General features: G+C 35.9%; 1 protein-coding gene across 1 annotated transcript; it reads right to left on the reverse strand.

Annotated features, from left to right (window-relative positions):
- Nucleotides 1–10,946: 10,946 nt before the first annotated feature.
- On the reverse strand, nucleotides 10,947–13,556 carry LOC108138651 (pickpocket protein 28). Its single transcript, XM_017260990.2, has 7 exons — nucleotides 13,266–13,556; nucleotides 12,951–13,214; nucleotides 12,139–12,649; nucleotides 11,942–12,081; nucleotides 11,752–11,882; nucleotides 11,454–11,694; nucleotides 10,947–11,309 (listed from the first exon to the last, which is right to left on the reverse strand). Exons 1-7 carry the CDS (start codon nucleotides 13,532–13,534, stop codon nucleotides 11,048–11,050), a joined length of 1,818 nt encoding a protein of 605 aa, XP_017116479.1. The 5' UTR covers nucleotides 13,535–13,556; the 3' UTR covers nucleotides 10,947–11,047.
- Between the last annotated feature and the right edge of the window lie 5,583 nt (nucleotides 13,557–19,139).

Below are 19,139 nucleotides of genomic sequence, written 5' to 3' on the forward strand. Positions count from 1 at the left end.
GGGCAAAATGATTATGTACATAGTAGTTTGGGCTTATGATTGCGCTTGATTATATATGAGACACATTGGTACAGGTTTTTGAGAAAGTTTTTTGAAAATGCGATAAGTAATTGCTGTGAAAGATTGTAGATTTTCCGGAATAGATCTTTAGTGGGAGTTTTTTGAGATTGTTTTTGAAAGTGTTAAATTAATTGCTGTAAAAAATTATATTTATCTCCCGAAAAAACACATGATTTAAAATTTTGATTATACTTTTTTTAAAATGAAACTATAATAACAAAATATTCTTTCAGTCATAGAACACCATGACTTTATTTAGTAGTGTGACGTCTCATACATTCAGTGACTACAATTGTGATTTTTATTTATGTGAAGGCCATATTCATCTTGGGTTTCTTCTTTGTTTTAAAATACAAAGGTATGACTTAAGCTCCCAACATTTTAACTCGAAACACCCTTCCAGCTTGTCTCGTGTCTGAATCCCATTTGTCCACTCTCTCACCTTGCACAACAGCCTTGGTCCCTAATTTTGGTTGAGGTGCAGCCAATCAATTATAGTTATAACAGGCAGTGAAAAGGGAAAATCATTAAAATCTTATCTTTTTACCAATAACGTGGCAGATGGTTGGATGGAAGGCCCCCCATTTGAGTGAGACAAAATGCCTGCATCAACATCTATTATTAGCGGTCGTATCAAAAAATGATTAGCAGAGCCGCCAAAGCCGATGCTAAAGTCAAAGTCAAAGCGATCATGATGGTGTTGGCCTGAATGGAGGAGAAACATAACAAATTATGAAGATGGACGGGTTTGCCTGGTTGGCTGCATCCACAAGACTGATTATAGACTTTAAGGTGTAACCGGGGAGAGAAAACTACATAACACTAATTTCATTTTAAACGAACAGAAACGTTGGCCGTGCATATAATTTAAATAATTGCATAGGCGCTGTGAATACCGCGGCTATTGATGATGTTATCATGTTATGTTCGCATACGATACTCGTACACACTTATGCTTATACTTATACTGATACTTTGTTGCTGTCTTACAATCTTATCTACAATTTCCGCTGGCAGCTGCTGGTAGTCGACGCGCCTGGTTCCCCTTAATTATAATGTAACGCTTAATGGGCCGCACTTTGCTGCCGGCAGCCGCCATTTCACCTTCTCCCCCCAAAAAACATTGTCTTCAAACTCTTCTGATTATTGGGTATTCGCGGGAAAGGTTTTGGGGTCGGAAGGCAGCGCCATTTTAATCCACTGATAAAACAATTTACTCTTGCCATCATCTGGTTCGTTCTGCTGCTTAAATTATGGTTACAAAATTTTATGAAGCCATTTATATCACTCACGAGATGTGCCGCCTATAGCATGTAGCAAATCGATGGGTTGCACCACGAGCTCCACTCTGTGGTGCACCTCCCTTTCTGTACTTGTTTTCAATTTGTGCCAGCCAGCAGAAAAGCGGAAAAAAGAAAAGAAATCGCCAATGAGGGTAGGCATTAAGTTATGCAATTACTGTTTACCTGCCCATACTAAGAAATTAAATGATTATAGGCATTAGTCGGTTAGTTTTCAGGGAAACAATTTCAGATGCCATAAAATTAAGTTATTTTTATGGAACAATGTCAAAATACAGAAGGGGGTAAACAGCTTAATTGTTTCTTTCAGAGTCCTTAAAATTAAAAATACAATTCAGTCGTAAATATTTAAAATAAATAGGTAATGATATTTTTTTAAAAGCCTTCGTTTTTCGCATTTTTAAATTACCTTTGTAATTACCCCATTGTTGTTATAGGCAAATATAAATGTGAACAAAAAGAAGAAAAAAAAGGAATAAATTATATAATCTTTTGAATAAAATTTTCATTTTTAAAGGATATGTTTAAGTATGTAATTTATTTTAATCTTTTACGATTTGCATTATGGCCTAAGGCTCATAAAAATATTTAAAATAAATTATATCGCTATTTGTAATATCTCGGCATCTTAATGAGATTTCCCTTTAAAACACCTTGGCCACGCTATCGCTCGTTTCGTATATAAAAAGCTTACCCTATGAATCAAATATCATGTGCCGGCTTTATAAAGATATTTTTATGAATAATTTTTTTTAACCGTGTTTTTTGTTTTTCAACGACCCAGCTCTTTCGTATTATGGCAAGTGATTAGCTCGGAAGAAAAATTACTGAAGAAACCAGAAAAGGCGAAAATATTCGGGGGGATGGGGGGTAAAAAAAAGAAACGTGTGCAATTTTTATTTACCAACAACACTCGAGAGCGGGCTAACACAAATTTAACACTGGCCGCCGCCAATGTAGCCATCATGCCGGCATGCAATGCTCGACTAACGAGCAAAAAAAAAAGCAGCAAGAGTAACTGCAACATGGAAACTACCAAACTGCCTTCTCGTGGTAATCAATTTTAAAATTTATGACAAAATTTGCAGCTTTAAATTATGCCATTAAGCACGGCATGTAACTCATATCGTCAGGCTGCCTGCCTGCCTGCCTGGTGGCGGCTTAAAACAAGAAAAAGCCGAAGGAGAAACATGTTAACTGCTTTCCTTCGCCCCAGAGTGTGTGGTGTGTGTGTGTGTGTGCCCATGCAATGGCGTTTGCATTATACGCTCGTATTTCGCCACATTCAACAACGAGCTACAGAATGACGGGTGGCCATAACTCATGCCCGATGCCCCATTCCGCTCCAATCCACTCCATTCCGCCCCAATCCCCGGCTGGAGTCCACCGCCTGAGACCTGGGCAGCAGTTGTTGCAATTACAACTGGACACCACATGCTACAGCTGCCTCCTGTGTGTGTCCATGTGTGTGTGTGTGTGTGTGTTAAATATTGCAATTTATCACGCAAATGCGTTTTTCAATTTTAACATGCCGCCAGGCATCATAAAAACGTTACAAACCCACAATATGAGCCAAGAGCCACGGCGAGCAGTAGAAAAGCGGCATGGGGGTAAGCTGAGCCCACAGATGAGGCACTATCATATGCTGCACGGAAAGAAAAATTGATATGATAAGATCAACTGATTATTTTTCATTTCAATTTCATTTGTACCTGCCCTCCAAGAGCTTATCAATTTTGTTGATATTTAAATTGGCACTTCCATATTTATGAAGATGTAATTAAATAGAACTACAGGAAAAATAAAAATTATCAAAATATAACCGATTTATCGAAATAAATTGCATTACAAATATTATAAAAATAAAAAGGTATGTTATGTATAAAAATTAATATTTTTTGAGCCGTTTTAAAAGCTTTTGAGCCCTTTGCAATTTATGATCGATTTTACCCCACTTTGTTTCGATCCTTTCATAGACCCTACACATTTAAGTTGTCATCGATAAGCATTTCGTTCTGTGTGGATATGAAAGCTGGAGAGTATAGGAAATGAAGTGGCCAACACCCAGGCAACCAATACACCACACACCACATATGGAGTCGGGTCCCACAAGGTTGATGATGAGACTGGACAAGCTGCTGCTCAGCACATCGATCGAAATGGACGCAACACGAAATATGAGCAAGAAGTATTTGCTCCTGTGGCGATGTTAATTGTACAGGTGATAATCACTGAAAGAGCTGCCACTTCTTTGGGTTGTACTGTAAAATGAATTAGAGTCATAAAGTACACTGGATTTTCTTAAGGAATTCAAACGATTCCCGCTTTCCCAATATGTACAAGATTTTATTGATATGGGTTGCCATTAAAAAACGAGATAAAATTGTAAGCCATTCTCATAAAACTCGCAAAAGTTTTAAATGCTTTAAATGCCAGGAACTGCGTGTTGTAATCTTGAAAAACAAAGCATTCAATTGCTCCAAACTAATTTGAAGTACTCCAAAACTGAACAAAGGACTGGCCTCGTGGAGAACTTAGGTTTCGAATGCACTCAACTCGATATTACCTTAGCCACAGTCCAATTAGCTGGCCATCCATGCAGCCTCTGTCATCTCGATGTCAGTGGTCCGCTTGGCATCGTCCTCTCCTGGCATTTGGAAAATGTTAATAAAATGGTCTAGGACATGCCACCATGGCAACGAGACAGCGTTGTCAACGTTTGCCAATTGGCAACATTCGTCGGCTCGCAGGGATGTCGGATAAGTCTGGGAGTTGGCCATTGATATGCGGATAGAGATAGCCAAGTTGCGGACTGGAAACACAGTCTGATCTAGTTTGTGCCGTGCGTGTTGGGCTTTTTAATCATTGGCTCAAAACGCCGCTGGTCCGAGTCCGTAATGGCGCTTAGTTTATTTGGCATATCAATTTGCATGACATTCGCTTATAACGCTTTCTTGCCTTTTTTACCCCCTGTACCGCTTTTGTCAGAGATTAATTGCACAGAGATACCCGTTGGGTGGCGAGTTATGAAAAGAAGTTAGTCATGAAGCTATTACAAATCGCGAACAGGTGACTGCTACACTGAAAATATATATTTTCCATTTACATTTTTAGTTTTATTAATCACACAAATGCTGAATTCTACATTTTGTGAAATCCAAAATATCAACCAAAAATGGGTGTGCCATTTATAATTAAATTGCTTATGTTTGTATTTGAATTTCAAATTCACGACTAATGAAGTTTATTATACATTTTTATTACGCCCCTAAAATATTGTATTTTAATGATTTCGTTGCGTTGCTTTTTACCCTCAATAATCCGAAAGTGGGCGATGAGTTTTGTTGTTAAATAATAAACACATGTTAGGAGATTAGGGTATATTGCTATGATAATCCATGATTCAACATTATTTATTGGAAATTAGTTGTTGGGCTTACTAAGTGATTAACAAAGCATATTAAACCAATTTTCTTATGAGAAATAGAGTGATATTTTAGAAACAAAATATCAATATATAATATTAATAATAAATATTTAAATGGTAATAGTAGTTATTAATTTTTGGCAAAAAATAAGTTAAGTTATTTATACAATTTTCTTTTTTCACTTTTAAAAGGGTATCAAAATGATCATATCGTTTTTTAATATAGACAAAGCTAGTTTTATTGACGCTTTTGTCATTTCATTGAACAAAATTTAAATATTAAATTAGCACAATATTTAACGTCAACGAAAAGCGCACGCATCGTAAAATTCACAAAAATATTTTTATGTGAAATTGTGTGGATTAACCTTTTTTCTTTTTTATATTTACTTTGCTTATTTCTACGTTTAGTTTAATCATTTTGGTGATAATTTATGGCTGAATAAAACACATTTCGGCGGCGGCCTTTTTGTCCAAATTTTTTTCGGACAAATTGAAATGTATTAATATAAAATTGTATAAATAATTTATGAAGGCTTATGCAACAGTCTTTCCCTTTAAAAAAATATGTGAATTTAACAAAAATTGTCACTTAAAACAAGGAATTCATTGTGTTTTTATTGTTTGCTTCAAGCTATCAATGTTATTATCGAAGTTCAGGCTGTCAGAAGTCATTAATATCTATGGAAAATTATCACAAATTTATTGCTTTAATAAGTGTATATGTTCGTTTTTAATTTATGTTAATTGCTGGCAAAACGTAAAGTGATGACATAGCTCACGAGGTGTCAGCACGAAACAATAGATACATAATTTGATTTTACGGTTCTTTTCAATAAGATCTGAACTTTTGTGTAGATTTTGCTTGCCAACTGGCCTGATCAATGTAATTCCCTATTAAATACATACTTTACTGCTTTAGATTCAATCAGATGAGATGACAAAAGTGCCGACAATAGATTTGCCAATGCTATGCAAATCAATGAGGAAGTTCAAAAGACTTAATGTTATAATTTATGGCTCTGCACAATCATACTTCGATTTATGATGTCAAGCTTATGAGACTGTGACAATTAAAGCTTTTATAAATTGCCTTGTGTTCCACCATAATAGATTGTCACCGTCTTTGCGTATAGATATGTAAATGTCATATATCTTTGTTTGCTTGCTGATTATATATTTTTAGTGTCTTCGACTTAATGAATTGAATTTGTTTACGGCATTATTATTTGTCACTGATTGAGCAGGGTATGTGTCACAAGTTATTGGAAATTTATCTTATAATAAAATGTACATCTTATTTAATATATAAAATATATTATATAAAACAGATGCAAACCCATTATAAATTTTGGTGTTCAATCTTGATAGTGATTTAATAACATTTCTTAAATGTGTTGCTCTATCTGCTGCCTATATCTACAAAATTAAATACCATTCTTCTCGAATAAACTACCACTTAACCTGAATTGGCCAGCTATCGATGTAAAGGTATTTGCCAACACGAGTGCACTACCACTTTTAATTCGGAGGCAACTCCACCCCCCAAATGGCTTTATGCTAATTATATAGATGCCTTCGATAAGATAAACTGACAACAGTTTAAACTTTACCTGTCCCTGTGGCAAATTAATTCATTTTCTTGCAAGATTGCTGCTTGAGAGTTTCCCTTGCTCTGAGAACTTATCTCTTGCTGACCATCGCCATATTTAAATTAATTGCTTTGCATAAATTTTTAATGCGGTCAAATTAATTAGCTGCTGGGACCTCAATCAGCAGACATTTGTTCTTATTATAGTCGGCTAATGCGGTTTCAGTTGTTGCCATGTGTCAACGGTTTTATTTATGCACGAATGCAAGAGTTGTGGCTTATAAATGTAGCTGTCAGTTGTCATAATTTATAGAATAACTGTCAGAGCTGTAACACCTCTGCGCACGATTTTTCTTTCTGGTCTCGGAGGCCTCTAAAAACCTATCGCTCGCAATGCTGCCATAATCATAGCGTCAACGTTTTTGATTTATGTGCACAGTTCTCCATTTTGGGTTTTGTCTTTATTTTTTATTTTTCATTCTTTTTTTTTCTATTTTGTATTTTTTGTTTTCATCTTTTCGGCTCATGGGAGTACGATGGAGTCGAACAGCAGGCTGGCCTGGCCCGCTGGAAATAACAGTTAGTAATGTGGGTTGGTAGGTAGGTCGCCAGATTGGTAGGCTTGGAAGTTTCGCGACAGTTGATTATGATTAAGTGCTCAGCCCCAAGCCATACACTTTAAATACTCTTTTGCAATGCACTTAGAAAAAACGACTATTAAAATCGTTAATTCTAAGTCTTTTGATTACTAAATTCATTGAGCTTTTATAAAGTTTAGGGAAAAGAATTAAAGTTTCTGTTTTTTTACTTTTAATAAAATCAATTTTTTAGCTCAACATGAACAATTTATAAATGTTAAAAAGGCGATTGGTTAGTATAGCATTACTTTCTTCTTTATTAAGGCCAGTACAAAAGAAATTATGTAAGTTACCTGTGATTCTCCCTGTGTAAAAATACAACCAATTTAAAGAAATTAGCTGTCGTAATTTTAAATCTTAAATAAATTTAGCTTTATTCAAGTTTTTTTTATATAAATAAATTGCTTTAAACGGCCAAGTAGTTTAAAGTTAATTGATTGATTAATTGTTGTTTCTTTAAGACTTTTCTCAAGTTGAGAGAAACGGAAGTTGATTGCAAAATGTTGTTCATCAATTATCTCCAAGATATTTTTGAACATTTGTTTAGCTACATTAGTACATTAATTGGTTATCTGTTGGGAGCAAAATAAAAAATCACAAAACAAAGTTAAATGCATGCATAAATCAATCAATTTCTACATCTGACAGACAGTCTCGAGTGCCGCGGCAGTCGAGGGTATAAATGACAGACGGTTACGTTGTGTGGACTTTGTTTGCAAAGTAGGTAAGGAAGTAATGAATATACATAGTAACACAAGTGATACCCTTTACCAGACCAATTTTATTTTCAAAATCGTTAAAGGTATGGACACAACAAAAATGGTGTTCGGATACACTCTCTTGATGTCATTATACTTTACTTATTTGAAAAAAAATTATTACGTATACGCCTACAACTCCATATTCTACCCCAGTTAAGTGCAGTCATTTCAAAGTTCTAAGCAATTTTAAAAGCAATACAAAAAATAAATGTAACATCATGTTTATATATCGAAGAGTATTTTTAATTTTAACATAATTTTCTTTACCTTTGTTTCAATCTACTTATATTTTACCCTCTTTCCTTAGCTGTCTTTATATCGGCTTCTCTGCCTCTCAACGGCAGCGTTTAACTGTCAAACTGATTTATGCACGAGTTTGACATATATTAATGGGCGGCGGTGTAAAATAAATGCGCATTAAATTATTAAAATATGAAGCTTATTTTATTTGAATGTTTTTTTTTTTTGTTAATTTTAAATATGCAAATACTTAAACACAATGGCTAATTTGGAGAGCCTTTTCATAGTTGTTAATGAGGAATTGTTTAATTGAATTTAATCGCGTTTATAAATTGGTTTTAAAATGTCTTTTATCTTTATTAATATGTTTGTGTTCACGCTGTAGTTGAACGTTGCCTTTAATTGCCTTTCTTTTCTTAAAAACGTATTGTGCTTTTTCGTGACGTAATTGAGCATTATGTAAACTATAAATATCAGCATACACCTTTTTGTGCGTATAACAAACATTTGTGAGGCAAACGATGCAAAAAATTCCAACGTACAAATATTCTTTTGCAAATGAACATAAATCTGTCAGCACGCAATGCCATAAAAAATTGTGTCACAATTAATTATCTTTTTTTTATTATTGTTTTGGTTTGGTCGTGGCCTTTGTGTATATCGTAATTACATTACTGCCATCGATTAATGAAAATTGTTTAATAATTTTATGTTATTTTATATACCCCGTTTTTTATTGGCAGTTGATTTGGTTTGCAACTGATTGCATTCATAAATAAAATGAATTTGAAGGCTCAGCCATATATTTGGTTAATTTGAAAATGTAAATTAATACGATTAATATGGCAAAAGCTTGTTCGGGGTACATTTGAGTTGTAAATTGGGAGCAAATCCTGTTTTAATTACAGCGATTAAATTTACAAATTTAAATAATTAATTGAAAGCAGAACATTTTCATGATAAATGCTTTACGTGTATTCTAAACTGATTGGTTCCTTAAATTAAAAATAAAGCTAAGTAAAGACTGAATGGAAATACTTGATTTTTAATGGAAACTTAAAATATGTTATGACCCACAACCTTAATGGATATGCACCTCAATTTATCTGTCCATTGAGTAATCCACAAAAAAGAGGCAAGAGAATTTCTAAACCATTTCTTATTTCAAGACGACAGATCTGAAACGAGCCAAGACGATGCCATAGCCATTAGCCGCCCACAAATGTAGTGCGGATGAACACGCACGATTAATAAATTAAATTGAAAGACACACAAAGTGTGAGAAGGCGAGAAATACAAATTTTCCAAATGAAATTGTTAAACACTGACGACTAGCTGCATTATTCTAAGCATGTGCCTTGAAATATGTCGCGACATGCTAATAAAAATATTTGTTTTCCCTGCTCTCCCAGCTAGATTTATATATTTTCTCCTGTGCGCAGCGATGGTACGCTTGAGTTGGTTTTATTTTTGTTTATTAGCCGCCTGCTAATAAAAATTAATTTGAAAATACTTTTTAAAATGCCTTCGACTTGGATGGCTGGCTGGCTGGCGGGCATAGCTTAAGATTTTTATTTATTTGTTTTTCTAATTTGTATTTTCGTTTCACATTCATTTTTCTACGTTCTGAGTACGTTGTAGTTTGTGCGATTTATTTATGAGCTTTACGGTGGTATTGTGTGTTATTGTTTCTTAGTCTATAAGACTATATTTTTTCAGTATCCTAACGATCTGTTTGCTTGATGAAACACAATGTGTTTATTGTACTTGATTTATGGTTCCTTGTGTGAAATTATTTTCCAAATGTCTGTGTGATGTTTAAAGCCTATGTCAAATCTTTAAAATAATCCCTTGGTCTATACTATATAGCTTTAATCTATTTAGCTTAAAATAATCTCCCTTTCCACGGTATTATTTAAGTCTTAAGAAATATATTGTTAAAAAATTTCTAGGGATGTTGCGAAAATCAAGGTAATTTATTATTTAAGACTGCATTTGATTTATGTTAGCATAATATTCTTATATGTACTAATGGTCGTATTTCCTTGGCGACTTTCAATAGGAATTTATTTTCGTCACCAGAGTCGTAAACAATTTAAGCGAATTGGTTTGAGGGTCATTAACTAAAATCCATAGACTTATTTAAAACACAAACAGCTGTGCCAACAATTTGTCAACCAAAAACACATATAAGTTTGCTTTACAAATTAAATAACATATGAAATCTTCTTACAATTATCATAAAATATCCGAAAATGAAGAAGAGTAAAAAAACGGTGACAAAAATGTGAATTTAGAGGCTTAACCTATACGCATACTGCAGATTCTCGAGTGTCTTTCTTGAAGGCAAATATTTGTCTGCGATAAATTTCCATCGTCTCCCCTTCATTTTTTTTGACAGCCACACGACCTAACGAAAAGATCAAAGCGAAATAGCGAACACATTTTTTATTGTCGTGCCTTATTAATAATGCTGAAAATGCTGAAGTTTTTAATATTCTTTTATGATTTGTGGCCAGTGACAAAATCCATTAGATCTGACATTTGGTGCGAACAGATTAAATTTAAATATATACGTTTCGACCTCTCGACATTTATGAAATATGGCGGAAAGGGTAAAACGAAAAGCGAAGGAATTTCTATGAAAACAGGTTAAATACTTTATGTTATTGTTTTCGATCTCGGATATTTAATTAATTTGAGTGTTTTGCTAGAGTGTTGCAATCAATTAATTGGATCAAATCAATTACCCTAACCGTGTGCTAATCAAATGCATTTTAAATTTGTAATCGATTTGTTGCTGGAGCTTTAAGTAAATGCATTTATATGTAACCTTACTACCGGAATTTGTCATTGAAAGTGCGAAATATCTTTATGTTAGACAACTTTATGTTGCTGTTTAGTTGACTTAAGTAAAACAGTAGGCTATAATTTGCATTGAAATCGATTTATTTCCAAATGTGCACGTTTTACATACACAACTTTATGGGCACTTCAAAATCGTATTTTATGATCTTTTAGCCCAACAACTATTTCTCAGATTCATCATCCGGTAAATCCACTGAACATTGCTGTTGGTTTTTATGCTTACGCCGGTCGCGGCAACTGCCGCAGATTCTCATGCAGAAGAAATAGATTAGCTCCAGGAAGCTGAGACACGAGATTCCCATAAACAAGCCGCAGATGCCACCGCAGTTGGAAATCAAAGTGGAGACTCCGAAAAGAATTGTGCGTTTGATGGCCGTAAACTGATGCTCCTTGAAGTAAACGGAGAGTCGAGATCCAATGGCACTAAACGATTGTAACGTTATACATGTTAAATGGCCTGAATACTTTGAATTTAAATGGTTTACATATGATAATTTAGTAGATTTTTAATATCGTGTGATTATAAAGTATTTGTTTTTATATTCAACCAGAATATTAGTTACTCACTCTGTATGCTCGTATACTTCGCGAAAGGCTCGAATGGTTTTGGCGATGTCGTATTTGGCCCGGGATATCTCGAAATTATACTCAAGTGAAGTACAAGCAGGCATGCAGTTGCAGGTAATATCGGCACTGTCATCAATACTTTTGGCCATTGTTTGATTTTGCAGCAAGGCATAGAGCTCATCCTGGGCAGTTGTGTAGCAGGTGATGTCATTCAGCCCACAGACGGGAGTTCCCACGGGTTCTAGGGCAAAATTCAATTGATATAATGGCCTTAAAGGCCAATTTTAAGATCACTCACTGGGCATCCAGAACTTGGCGCAACCGCACTTGGCAACCGTGTAGTTGGCCAGGCATTCGGTTTGGCAATTGCTCTGCGAATATGACCGGAAGAAGCGCAGCGAGCGCTCATCATCGAACAGACACTGACGTCTATAAAAAAATATTTCGATTGAAAATTTGCCATTTTGTTGTAACACCTCACAACTCACTTATCTGAAGTAATTTCGTGCAAATTGTCGGTGGACACGACATAAGCGGGCAGCACACTGACCAGGACCTCATCGCCATGGGGCACCAGGATATAATTGCCCGACGTCAGCGGCACACTCTCCGGGGAGTTGAGAAAGACCTGTCAAATTACCCATTAGCTGTGCACAGATCCACACCCATTTTTGTGTTAACACACCTTATAGCCCTGTTTGAAACTGCGACAATCGTAGTCAAAGTTGTGCTGCAAACCCTGCAGAAAGGCGAAAAAGCCGTTCTTCACCGATGAGAACACTGTCCTCTGGGGATACGCATTCTGGCCTTGGTCCACGAATCCCGTGTCCAGTGACCAATTCCCGGTTATGTTGTTCCACGGCGGCAACTCCACGTCGAAGTAGTTGTTGAAGTTCACCACATCCGGGTCGATATAGCTGATGAACTTCTCGTCGCGATAAATGTCCTTCGGTCGCAGGCCGTTAAATTGATAGCATATGCCCTCGTCCGTGGCCACAAAGTCGAATATCTTATCGCAGAAGTAGAACCGTCCATTCCACTTGCAAAATGGCCCCGTTTCGTTCTTCGATATACTCAAATCAATCAGTGTCTGGGTTACGTCCACGTACGGAGGATTTAACTGCGATAGCAATGGCGTGAATCGCTCCACCACATCCGGATCACAAAGATGCATTGCAGCTGCCATTCGGGCCAAGCTGGGGAGTTTAAAAAAAGGATACATATTTAGCTAATAAATAAATTCCAAAATTATAACAACCAAATTGGGTGCGAACATTTACTTAACACAAAAAATTGACTATTCTGAAAGTTATCATTAACAAAATTAGAAAATTCGTAGTCGTTTAAAGGGGAAATTTACAGGGAATATATAAGTTAAAAGGGTATGGGGTTGCTTCTATATTACAAGTTACAAATTACAAAGTCAAATAAAAAGTTCTTGACACTATCTTATATCTTAAATTAGCTCCTGTTTAATTTTAGCCCCAAATACTCAACTCTTCATCCTCCAAATCGCTGACGTTGCCATTCTGCTTGTACTCATTCCAAAGCAGTCGCGATACGTTCGTGTAGTCAAAGACATTCCTTTCCATTTTGATCTCCGGACAAATGGTAATGGTGGGAAAGGGTATCTTATGCACTGGCACCAGGGTCTCATCGAAGCCTAGAATGACCGGTGAGTCCTGCCATTTCAGATAGGTATCCCAGATTAGGGAGATGGCAAAGTAAACGGAAATGCAAGTGAAGAATAGCCAATAAAGTCTGAAAGACACAAAAGTTATTTCAAAGTAATTGCTCGTATTAAGAACACACTTTTCATAGATGGGTCTGTGGACCTCGAAGATATATCGTATGCCGTGAATGGTCGTACTCTTGGCGTACTCCAGAAGTAAGCCCTTGCAGGCGGATAGTGTACTGCCATATCGAATGCGAGACTTGATGATCACATCGCTGGGCACATCACTCAAAGCAGCCGAGGCGATGCTGGCCCGGGTATCGAATCCGGGAAGGGTTAAAAGCTCCGGACCGGGCAGAATGCTGATGCCCGGCTTCTTCTCCTCGTCCTCCCTGGTTTCAGCCATTGTCCACGAAACAGGACGCTTAAAAGGCGACTAAGCTGCGCCAGCCATGCGGAGTGTCCTTTTATAGCTGACCCCCACGAAAACACCTGAAAAGTGGGTGCGTTCTCCGGTTCCAGTGGGTCCTTGCTCGGGGACTTCAATTCGCACGCACCAGCGACGCATTCATCTACTTAAGCTTAATTACAGACCCTCATGGCTTGCCATTTTTGTTGATGCTACCTGTGTTTATTGTATATACTTGCTTTTAATGCTTAATTTGCATAGTGCAATCATGCGGTGTCGTAAACAGTAAGTTTAAACTTTCCTTGAATTGAACATGATAGAAGGTATAATGTGCATTTTTATCAAAGACAATATTATTCTATATTAAATTCTTTTACTTTGTAGATCGTTCTTAAATCCAAAAATTAATTTATATATATTTTAAATAATAAAATTCTTAAAATTTTTTATATCGACTTCAAATTTTGTAGATAATAATTGATTAACCAGATCCTAAACATATTTAGCAGATAATTATGGCATTTCCCTACATGAAATTGTAACTTTAACTAAGTTATTATTAAAAAGGCAATGTTTTAATGCATAGCTTGGATATATTTTTACAACTTTATACATTCTTCTTCATCCCCCGAGAATATGAAGGAATGCCAGCATTTGTATAGCTGGACCACTTATCAAATCATCTCGGCCGCGAGTCACCGATTTTGGAAGTATCCATCGAGTACTTACTTTGATTTTATGCTAAAAAGATTGTCACCATGGTCGGGATGCCGGCGAACATTACTCTTTTTTCCGAATGCTCGACATCGTTTAAACATGTTCCAGGAATTTAGTGGGATACTCTCCTTTTATGCAGGACTGGTATGGTTTGTTTTGGGTATGGCATGGTATGACATGGAGTATGGAGTTTGGTATCGTCTGGCGGCATTCGTGCGTGGTTTGATTTTGTCTGCGTAGCGATGCACCCTCCTTCGTTCGGGCAACTTTTGGATCTGGCTCAGTTGTTGGCACTTATTTGGGGACATTGTCATCGATATAAAACGGGCTTTTTGCAATGTCCACTGGTCAAGAGGCATCCGTTGCGCATTTTTCGAATATTCAACCAGCTCTGTGTGGCTTTGCGACTCTGCAGTTTAGCCTCTTTTTTTGGCCCACTATCAGAGTGTGTGCATCAGCATTTGGTTTCGCGTGAAATTCACTCACGACTTGTAATTATTTAATTTTATTGTTTGTTTTGTGACCAGCCGACAGGGAACAACGCCTTGTTCGCCGGGAAGAGAGTGCCTACTGTTTAACAAGATCTCAGTATCAGATCAATTGGCTAAAGGCCATTTAAAGCAACACTAAATTATTATGTAGATAAGTATTGCAATGCCCAGGCAACAACGCCTACAGTGGGCGTCATTTGTAAGTAACAGAGCTTTTTTGTTTGCACGCAAATTGTTTTCGCATTGGGGCGTCAGATTCTGTTTTTGTGCGCCTCGAATATGGTTATTAGTCATTAGGCTTATAGAGATAATTATTACTGGTAAGTAGTGGGCTTAACATGCCCTTAACTGAATTGATAAATGGACTTAATGAGCGGTACTTATGGAATCACGAATCTTAACTGAACACAAATTACTTGGCAATTTTTTGAGCTTACGTAAATACAAAACTGGGACAGGTGGCTTTTTTCTGTGACGTTTGGTTATTTTAGAAAATAAAATGAGTTTAACTTAACTTTGGACGGAGGTACATATATCAAAAGCTTAACTTCAAAATTGTTTTAAAAACCTACAACTTCACAAAGAGCCCTTTTGAGAGGTCTCCAGTAATTCATTATACATTATTCATATTTTAATGTGTTCCCACAATTGCCGTACTCACAAAATCTCATAGCTGGCAAAAAAAACGACACACAAACTGAATGGCCTGTCTGCATTTTTAAATATTTTTTGCTTTTGCCTTGAGTGTGTGCATTTGATGGAACTGTAATTAAATTGGCGAGTGCTTCGAAACGTCACGACAGTCTACATATTTTAGCAATTCTATTTGAATAATTGACGTTTCGTTTGTGGGTGGGCTGAATACTGTCGGAATTACCCTTTGAAGGTCCAATATAAAGCTGTTGAAGAGATGGTAAATTTGCCAACTAGTTTTCCCCAGCAGAGATGTTCATTAATTATTTAAAATGGGCAGATGAAATAAAATAATAAAAGAAAATAGAATAAATATTGGAAAACAGAGCTCTGACAAACTCAGTTGCAATTTTGTATTTAATTTGGCAATAGAATTTAGTTTGTGAGATTGGTTTGTTTCTCCCAGCTATTTTCATCGGGGAAATGGAAACATTTTTATTATAATATTCGACAATATCCGTTCTAAGTCTTGTTTTGTTTTTAAAGTAAATAGCTAATGTTATAACGGTGTTTTAATCAAAAGTGTTTTTAAAATAAAATTGTATTATCTAAAATACAAAAAAAATTGAAATTATTTTAGGTAATATTTTTGAGAGATTTTTAAGAGATTTTCCATATCTTACAATTCAAATATATTTAAAGGAAAAAGAGAACTTCAACGCTTAAGAATTTATATTTTTAATCAGTCAAAAAATTGACATTTTATTGGTACTTATTTCCCCAAGTGGTCTTGTAAATCATAATCTATAATTTGCAAGCCATACACATGTTAATGCTTTGACTTTTTCAATTCCAGTTTTGTCAGTTGAATGGCGAAAGCTAGGAATTATATATGGCATCATAGCACACGTTATGATCTCATCAATTCAGGCTGCCAGCCATCGAGGGCATAACTACGTACATTCATAACCTGCGAGGCTCCCAGTTCCGCCCGATGGCCCCCTCAGCCACCCAAATGGACGACATTTATTCCCTTGTGGCGTACATTCAGTCGTCCTTCCTTTGCCGGCTCACCTTCCCATCCCAACTCGGCCGATTCGCATTTGTTTATAAATTATGAGACAGAGACAAAGCTGACTGCAGCTGCTGATGAGTTGAGTTGGCTTCGGCTGCCAGGAAAGGCTGCTCCTGCTTCAACCTCCTGCACCTTCGGTCGTCCGCTTTGTGTAATAAATCAAAAGCAGTTTCGCCAGCAAATCCTCTGTCTTGGCCTGGAGTCTGTCTGCTTGATGTCTACCTGTCTTGTGTATGCAGTTGCACATTTCCACAGTTGCACAGTACCAGAGTTCCAGTTGCAGTGTGTGCAAATTTATGCATGGCTTCACATTTCTTCGAGTTATCATTTGTTACCTAAATTATGCATGTTGAGTTGGAGTTTTTGTTGTGGAATTACTCCAGACGATTAGCCGACCCAAGGCTAAATGGTCAGTGGATGGCTGTTGTTTGGTATCCATGTGTCAGTTGCCGAAATTACAAGTTTTCACCCATTCCGCATTCTACTGTTGCCAAATGCATGCAAATTATGCTGATATACAAACGCAAATCCTAATCAAATGTATTATAACTTGGGCTCGATTAAACAAAATTTCAATTATGAAAATTGGCCAAACAAGACATTTATTTCTATTGTCCCTTCGGGAATGGTTTGTACGATAAATTTCTCCAGCAACAAAAATCATGGAAAATAATTAAATGTATAATTTAGTGAACGATTCTATCCCCAAGCCGCAGCCACAACAAATTGTTTACAAATGGTCCACATTTAGTGTAAATTGTTGCTCACATTAGTTGCCACAGATTTTCGTTCATGATTATCCTAATTAAAAGCGTAATTTTCCAACGCATCTGCTCATTTTCCCATGTATATATTTATATAGATATATGAACATTTTCATGCAAACATATTTGGCTTTAGCACATTTGATTATTTTTAGATGTTTTGTTTTACCTCGATAAGTTTTACTTTAATGTTGACGAGTCGTTAAACATTGTTGTGTTATTGAAGTTTACATATTTACTTTAAATAAAAGTTATGTAAATAAACAACTTCAACATAATATAAGAGGAATATTAAATGTTTAAATAAAATTTGTTTTCATTTTGTTTTAGATTATTACCATAATAAAAATATTAATGAAAGCAAAAAGATAGTTATTATATTGTTTTTGAATCTCTTGTGGGAAAAATAAAATTATCCTTAATGTTATAAGTTGGAAAATGTAATATATCCATAATTCAAACCCAACCATACATTTTTGGATGTAATTAAAAGCTTTCAAATGTATTTCATTTTTAAAAGAGCCCTCAAATAAAATAAAATATTTACAAATATTTTTCATGGCACAATATGCTTTACTAAACATCACACATTTGCTGAAATTATAACATTAATTATTACAAAAGGCTATAAAAATGTAAGCTTTACGACAAACTAGGTGATTTTAAACAATGTTATGCTTTCTAGCAGGTAACGACAGTAGCCCATATTCAGAGCAACTGAGAGTAATTTATAAAGCGACCAACCCTAAGTCATTGGCATGACTTTTATGACCGGCGCACAGGTCGGAATATGGGAATTAACATTCAACTAGATGTGCTTGGCTAGATGCGATGTCAGAGCGTATAAACAAGTGCATAAGTATATGGCTTAAAATGACTGTGTCAACGATATTTATCATGGGCTTACATTGTCATTAATAATGCCGCCAACTTGGGCGAGAGAATTGTGATTCGGTGGAGGAGTGCGGTGCACAATTTGCAATTTCTATGCAAATTTATAACAAATAATTACTGACAGCCATATTTCATTAGTAATTGCAGGTACAACACACTCACTATCTCTCTTTCTCTGTCCAACGTATAGTTGTAGTGGGTATTTTAAAGATAAATTTGCAAAGGCCAAGTCGAGTGAACTCGGCTCGTAACAGGCCACTTCGCACAGTGAGGCAATTAAGCTGATGACGTTGATAAAAATCAACAGCAGTCAGGCTGCCATATAGCCCATAATTTATAGCCCACAGCAGCAGCAGCAGCAGCCGCGGTCGAGTATCGGACAGTAAGGAAATTATCTACATATGAATATGTGGCGACACATTATTAAAAGGTTGAGAGTCTGTCGTATAACATGTCTCACATATGGAGCCATATATCCGCCAGTGATCGGTGTAGATGACATACGATCGTTAACAAGTGCGACCACCTTTGCAACTATTTATCAACAATGATAGTCGGTCGTGCAAAAAATCTACATTTATCGCTCGATAATGGACAATGGCCTTCCGCTTGTTTTGACCTAGTCTTTAACCGTAAATATATGGGCTTGGCTTTTTAAATCCCACAAGGCGGAGATTCTAAGCTTATTTGCATATTTGCACTATAATTTTATAGCTCAAACTTACATAAAGTAATTATTTTAGGGGATACAAATTTCGCTGCTGTGGAACCTTAAAAGGTCCATGTGCTCGTAATTGTTTTCATTTAATGAAAACTTTATAAATTTGCATTGCTAAAATAAGTATAAGTATATGATTCGCATTTAAAAATTATTTAAAGCCTTCAGAGTACAACACAAAATTAATTAGAGAATAATTCGATTTGATGGACTGACAATTATAGCTTAAAAATACGGCACGATCGAAAAAATATTATTTGAATTTATTTTGACATTCGCGCGTGCTAAGTGGTGGCTATAAAATCGTGGC

This window comes from Drosophila elegans, unplaced genomic scaffold, assembly GCF_018152505.1.
Source record: "Drosophila elegans isolate 14027-0461.03 unplaced genomic scaffold, ASM1815250v1 contig_814, whole genome shotgun sequence".
Classification (NCBI taxonomy): domain Eukaryota; kingdom Metazoa; phylum Arthropoda; class Insecta; order Diptera; family Drosophilidae; genus Drosophila; species Drosophila elegans.

What these genes read in the sequence shown, in the direction of transcription:
- LOC108138651 (XM_017260990.2), bottom strand. Translation starts at nt 13,534, where the DNA reads ATGGCTGAAACCAGGGAGGACGAGGAGAAGAAGCCGGGCATCAGCATT. An exon ending in CACAGACCCATCTATGAAAA is followed by an intron (nt 13,215 to 13,265) that starts GTGTGTTCTTAA and finishes TGTGTCTTTCAG; the next exon opens with ACTTTATTGGCTATTCTTCA. An exon ending in AGCGATTTGGAGGATGAAGA is followed by an intron (nt 12,650 to 12,950) that starts GTTGAGTATTTG and finishes TAAACTCCCCAG; the next exon opens with CTTGGCCCGAATGGCAGCTG.